This window comes from Atta colombica, unplaced genomic scaffold (genome assembly GCF_001594045.1).
Source record: "Atta colombica isolate Treedump-2 unplaced genomic scaffold, Acol1.0 scaffold331, whole genome shotgun sequence".
Lineage (NCBI taxonomy): Eukaryota > Metazoa > Arthropoda > Insecta > Hymenoptera > Formicidae > Atta > Atta colombica.
This window is the reverse complement of record NW_017259439.1, coordinates 83,237-88,960: the sequence shown is the minus strand read 5'-3', so window position 1 is coordinate 88,960 and position 5,724 is coordinate 83,237. Positions and strand designations below refer to the sequence as shown.

Here is a 5,724-nt window from a genome sequence, read left to right as displayed (position 1 = left end):
TATATATATAGATATATATATTTTAGATATATATAGAAAATATACAAGGTGTCTTAAAACCATCGGATTTCTTTTCATAGGAATTCTTTGAAATACTATAAAACAAAAATCTTATTGTTATTTATGAAAATATAAAGGTTACAATAGTTTTTAAATTAATAGAGATTAAAGTCGTATTGAATCATAAAGACATTTCACGCGCTTAAGCATGACAAGTGGTAAAAGTGACTAGAATCCGCTCTTAAAAGGAAATCCGATGATTTTGAAACACACCCAGTGTGTATATGTGTATGAGTATATTTGTGTGTATATTATAAAAAAAGACGTGGATGTTCATAGTATGCCATCATGAAAGCGCCAAGATACACAAGGAGGGCATAAACCTTATGCAGAGCTTAATCTTTAAAGGTGTACTAAGCCGATATTTTTTTTCCTATTTTTTCTTATTGTAAAACTCGCATCAGCGGAAGTTCACAGAAGAATGAAAATGGGACATCGCACGCGACGTCATCCATGCCACCCTCTTTCATTAGGGCACCACAGTGCTGTTTGCCGCCTCCATTGTCAGGTTGTCCGTCCCACTTATCACTCCACCTGGTATAACCGGTTTTTGCCAACGAATCACCCAACACCGTAACCCATTCTCCTTCTGCATAAAGATCGTGTATACCTAAAAAAGCCTCGTCGGGATAAGCTGCGCCCTTGATTGGTCCAGAGCGATTAAATATGTCCAGTAGTATCTGAAAAAAGATCAACAGATTGCATAGCATGTAACATTAATTTTCGATGATATGGTTACGTGTCCTTATAATCGGACATTATTCATATTTTTCGATTATCTCACAAATATATTTGATTAAAGAAAATCAAAATCATACGAATCATTTATTGTGTATTACATAATCAATGTTAAACTTAAGTATATAATTGGATTAGCAACTCACATGCTCCTCAGCAATAGAATTGATGATGGCGAGGTGACCACCCTCCTCATTACAGAACTTCCTCGCATCGTTCCACGTGGCGGCTCTTGTGTGCAACTTATGTGCGCCGATACCTACTGCGTAATGATAATCATCTCTCATTGGAGCACCGTGCATGGCCACGTTGCACGAACACATCATGCCATGCAACATCACATTTTGAGTGTAGAATTGCTCGAGACGTTGCCGGCTCTGTTGCGTCATCCAGTCCGATTGTCCGGGGATCGTCGAGCTATTGACCGATGTCAAGCACGGGCAGGCGGATTCCGGATTATTGATGCTCGCGGCCGCGTCCTGTGCGCCCCCGTTCAGATTCGTGGCGACGGCGGAGGTTGTCTGTGGGAAGTCGTATCCTCTCATTGTTGCAGCCGAGACAAACGGCTCCTCGAGAACACCAAGCAGCAACATAATGCAACCGACGAATAAGAAGTACACCATCATTCTTCCCGTGAATTCGTTGCTCTTCGAAGATTAGCTTTGCAAAGTACTCCGCTGAGATCTGCGACCGAACAATCGTCAAGTTTGCAGACAAAATAGAGATTCTCTTTTAAAAAGATGAGAAGATTGGAAACTATTTGTAATTAATAATGATAGGGATTTATAATTAATGAGAAATATACTATGTATGTACGAATTACTTCGAACTTCGAAGGAAAGTATATAGTTCCAAATCACAGTTTCAAAATTAATTCATATATCTATATTATAAATATTTCTTCAAGCAATCTATTGAAAAAAAATAGAGATTTGTTCTTGATATAACAAAGAAAAAATGTCATAAATTGTTTGGTAATAATAAAAATACGATACGAGAGAAATTAAATACCTCGATAATATGAATCTTATGACATATGATAAATAAATTTAATTGCAGCATAAATTAATTTTAATTGCAGGATAAATTGTATGATAAATTTTGAAGAATTATTATATAAAAAATTATATATATGTACATGAATGTTAATATCTTGTAATAAAAAAATTATATATATATATATACACACACACACACACACACACACACACACACACACACACACAGACACACACACACACACAATATTCATAAAAATCTTAAAATAAAATTCGAGAGAAAATGAAAAATTCACTTCAAATCACAAATTTTTCTGGCTAATATTCGTTCTTGTAAACTGTACCAAGAAACATATGCGTACCAAACCAAGATCAAAGAAAAACTGAGGCTTCCTTGTATTGTCAGCACGCCCCTACGCTTCTAACCAACTTCTCATACCAAGACCAAGACAGGCTAAACGACCCTCCCAAAAGACTGCAGTGTTCTATCATCAGCAATCGTTCAAGGACCCGACAGCAGTGGCGCGCAAATGATGACCTTCTGCTTCACATCTGTTTATAAGACTAAGCTAATTTGGAAAGTTGAGAAGATTCTACGTTCTTTCAGTTAAAAAATATTCCTTAGCATATTCTAAATAAGAAAATGAATTAATTATTGTCACGGAATGATTTGAGAAAGTCATTTAAAATAAAACCAAATTGACTATTAAACAAAATTTTAGTTTATTTAGTTTATTTCTTTCTCTTTTAACTCGTATCTTTTCGGTAAACGAAGAAGGGCAATATTTTAAATAGTTAAAAATATATTTTAAGATTTATATATATACACACACACACACACACACACACACACACACACACACACACACACACACACACATATATATATATATGAGTGTGTATGCATATATATTTGCATGATTATTTGAAACTATCATGTATTTTACATATTAAAAAAACCACTGTTCTGTTCAAGCGAATGATAAAACATTTTTTTCATCTTGTCTCTTATTTCAAAAAATATTATATATTAGAATTTATTTAGTGCTTAATATACGATCATATAAAACTAATCCAATATATCTGTTAAAATGACATATTAATATGCAACAATTTTCATTAATACTAAAGTTTTTGTGAATAATTTAAGGATGAGTCATTTTTAAGAATAATTCATTATTTTACGATAATAAAAAAATATCTGTCAAATTACAATGATGTTTCATATTCAATGTATGCTCACCACGTTTTGTATCGCGGTGACTGTGTTTTCACATCTCAGAAAATCGTATGCGCTTGCAGACGATATATAATTCGTATACAAGTGCCATTTTTAACGGTAAATTTCCGAGTGCCATGTATATAAAATATAGACCAGCCAAGCACTCGAAGTTAATCGGAAGATTTAAGATGGGCCAACCTCTACCGTGTAAACGTCTCCGGAATATAGCACTGTAAATTTCCAGGCATACAAAATCGCAGTGATTTCTTTTCCCTCTCCCTTTTCTTTTCGTAGCATACATATATATCGGAAGAGTTGGTAGTCTCAATGGATTAGAAGAATATAAATTACGAACGGTTAGATAATTGGAAAAAGTATAACTTCCTCGCGGTATTAAACGGGATTGTATTCCGGACAGGGGAACAATGTGCCACTGTGGCACAATATAAAATTTGCCTTTATCTATAGAGAAACGAAAATATTTTATACATTTTGTACCCAAATGATACGATATTCTATATTTTTCTTTTGATTTCTTATAATTATTTAAATATATTAATTTAAAATTCAAATTTGTTAGATTCCAAGAAAATATATATTTTTGTTATTATGTACTTATATAGAAATTTTGAACGCTAAAAACAAAAGGTAATTTTTTATTATAATACAAAAATGTCTACTGCTATTAATAGAGATTGTCACGTCTAAAAATAAAAAAGAAATCTTATTTAATCTAGTATTAATTTAAATAAAATTTAATTTATATAATAACTATACATAATCATTTAATAGATACGTGGAATTAATGATCATGTCTGCATACAACGAGCTAAAATAAAAATATTTTTATTTATAATAAATATATTTTTATCTTCCTTGTTCAAATTAATCAAAGTAGTGAATTTTATCTCTAACTCTGTCGAAAAAGAATTCTGTCGACAGCTGAATAATCCATGTCATATTCAATTATATGTATCTTTATTATCTACATTCGTAGGATATTCTTCTAAGAAACAAAATAACAATAAAGCAAATGATATAAAAGAGTAAACCTGATACCGATCTGATGTAATTTTTGATATATTTTTCAGATGCGACTAAAGCCCTGCCTCGTAACCTTCTATCTCCTGTTACTTTCAATCGTCTCAACTTATATTGTCCCTGCACTAGGTTCTGATATACTTCGTTACAAGGTAAGCTGTGTATACATTTGTCAACATTAAATATTATGTACTTTCATTAAACCGCAATATTTTGCTGTTTTATTGTTTACATTTATTAAATGAAATTATATATGATTTATCTAAAATAAGGTTATAAGAAACACAATCAATACTAAAAAAAAATGCCTACTACAGTTGAAGCTGGATCTTCATTGCTTTATAAGCATTGCTGAAATAATTCAATCTTGAATTACTAATACACACTATATGTACTTGCAAGGTTATAAGATAGGTTATAAGATGTTATGTTTCGGATATGTATTTTTATTCATTTATAGCAGATTTTTTTAAAATTAAAATTATCTTAAATTAAATCTTGATAAAAAGATTGAAGATTTGAACGATTTTTAGATCAGAAAGCAATTCAGTAATCGAAATTAACAAAACTTTTTCGCATCCACATCTTCAAATTTAAATTGAACATAATTGCTTCAATTAGTTTTAATTAATTTTCTTGCCTTACTGCATCCTTATAATCGATTTTTAATAATCCTCTCTTTAACCAAAGAGTATGAATGAACAAAGTAAATCTTAACTAAGAAGGAATAATTAATGCTATGTTTAAACATTACTTATGTTTAAACTGAAATAAATTCATATAAACGAAATTGGACGGAAGATTAATGGTTGAAATTAGGTTTCCTCTGAAAAGCTTTTCAGCGCTCGTTTCAATTTCAAGTCGCGATACAACTTATCGCCCGATTATACAAATCCTTCACGTCTTCGCTCGTATCCTTTCGTCGTATTATCTTTCTTTCTCTTGTTCATGAACATTATTACTCGTATAAGCCTTCATCTGAAAGCTGATGACCGTTAGATGAGTACTCTCCTTACAGTAGATCTCTTTGGCTCCGCTCCAAAGTACAGACTTCTCGCGTAACTCTCATCATCCGATAGTGGCTATAATCCGCTCCCCTGTTCCTGGTATCTATGGACATTTATCTGTGTACATTGACATTGCGCCGTATTTACCTGAGTGAGATCGACCGTCGGTGTACTCGACAGAGACTGTGACTCGATCCGGAAACCACTGAGTCCGTGTAACCATCCTTTATTTCCTCGCACTCGACTCAGACTCGACTTACGGGAACTTGAAGTGATTCAAATCGTTGACAACGAAATAATTCAAGAGATGCTTTAAATATTTTGAAGTCTTCAAAGACCATAAAGAATGCGATGCAACTTGCTAAAGATAATCGACTTGAGATTCCTCAACTGCCAGTTGTAATGAGATTATGTCATTAAAAAAGTTATCTCGTTGAATGACATCTTGACGTAATATCTTTGATATATGATATATTCATCATTTTCAGCGCTCGAGACGTCATTATTTTACGGTGGACAACAATGGCGTATCGCCGGGCACCGAAAGTCCTCCATCCACCACTCCAACCTCGACGGACGACGAATCCGCAGACTCGGAGAACCGGCACATCCACAAGAGTGCGTAACCGTTAAATCCCCTGTCTACATATATATATAT

General features: G+C 33.1%; 2 protein-coding genes across 2 annotated transcripts in view; one reads left to right on the top strand and one right to left on the bottom strand.

The window, feature by feature from the left end:
- Positions 1-353: 353 nt before the first annotated feature.
- On the bottom strand, positions 354-2,167 carry LOC108690601 (hemolymph lipopolysaccharide-binding protein-like). The gene is made up of 3 exons (XM_018197973.1): positions 2,141-2,167; positions 945-1,482; positions 354-740 (listed from the first exon to the last, which is right to left on the bottom strand). The coding sequence occupies exons 2-3, from the start codon at positions 1,422-1,424 to the stop codon at positions 444-446; spliced, it is 777 nt and encodes a 258-aa protein (XP_018053462.1). The 5' UTR covers positions 1,425-1,482; positions 2,141-2,167; the 3' UTR covers positions 354-443.
- A 1,942-nt stretch (positions 2,168-4,109) lies between these two features.
- LOC108690597 (follistatin-related protein 5-like) overlaps positions 4,110-5,724 on the top strand; it is a 10,227-nt gene continuing 8,612 nt past the window's right edge. Inside the window, exons 1-2 of the mRNA XM_018197968.1 lie at positions 4,110-4,211; positions 5,555-5,684. Of these exons, the coding sequence (XP_018053457.1) occupies positions 4,110-4,211; positions 5,555-5,684 (232 nt within the window). The remainder of the gene's footprint in view (positions 4,212-5,554; positions 5,685-5,724) is intronic.

Excerpts from the sequence above, each read along its gene's own strand:
- LOC108690601 (XM_018197973.1), bottom strand. The coding sequence starts at position 1,424 with ATGATGGTGTACTTCTTATTCGTCGGTTGCATTATGTTGCTGCTTGGT. Across the intron at positions 741-944 it reads ATTCTATTGCTGAGGAGCAT|ATACTACTGGACATATTTAA; the intron begins GTGAGTTGCTAA and ends ATCTTTTTTCAG.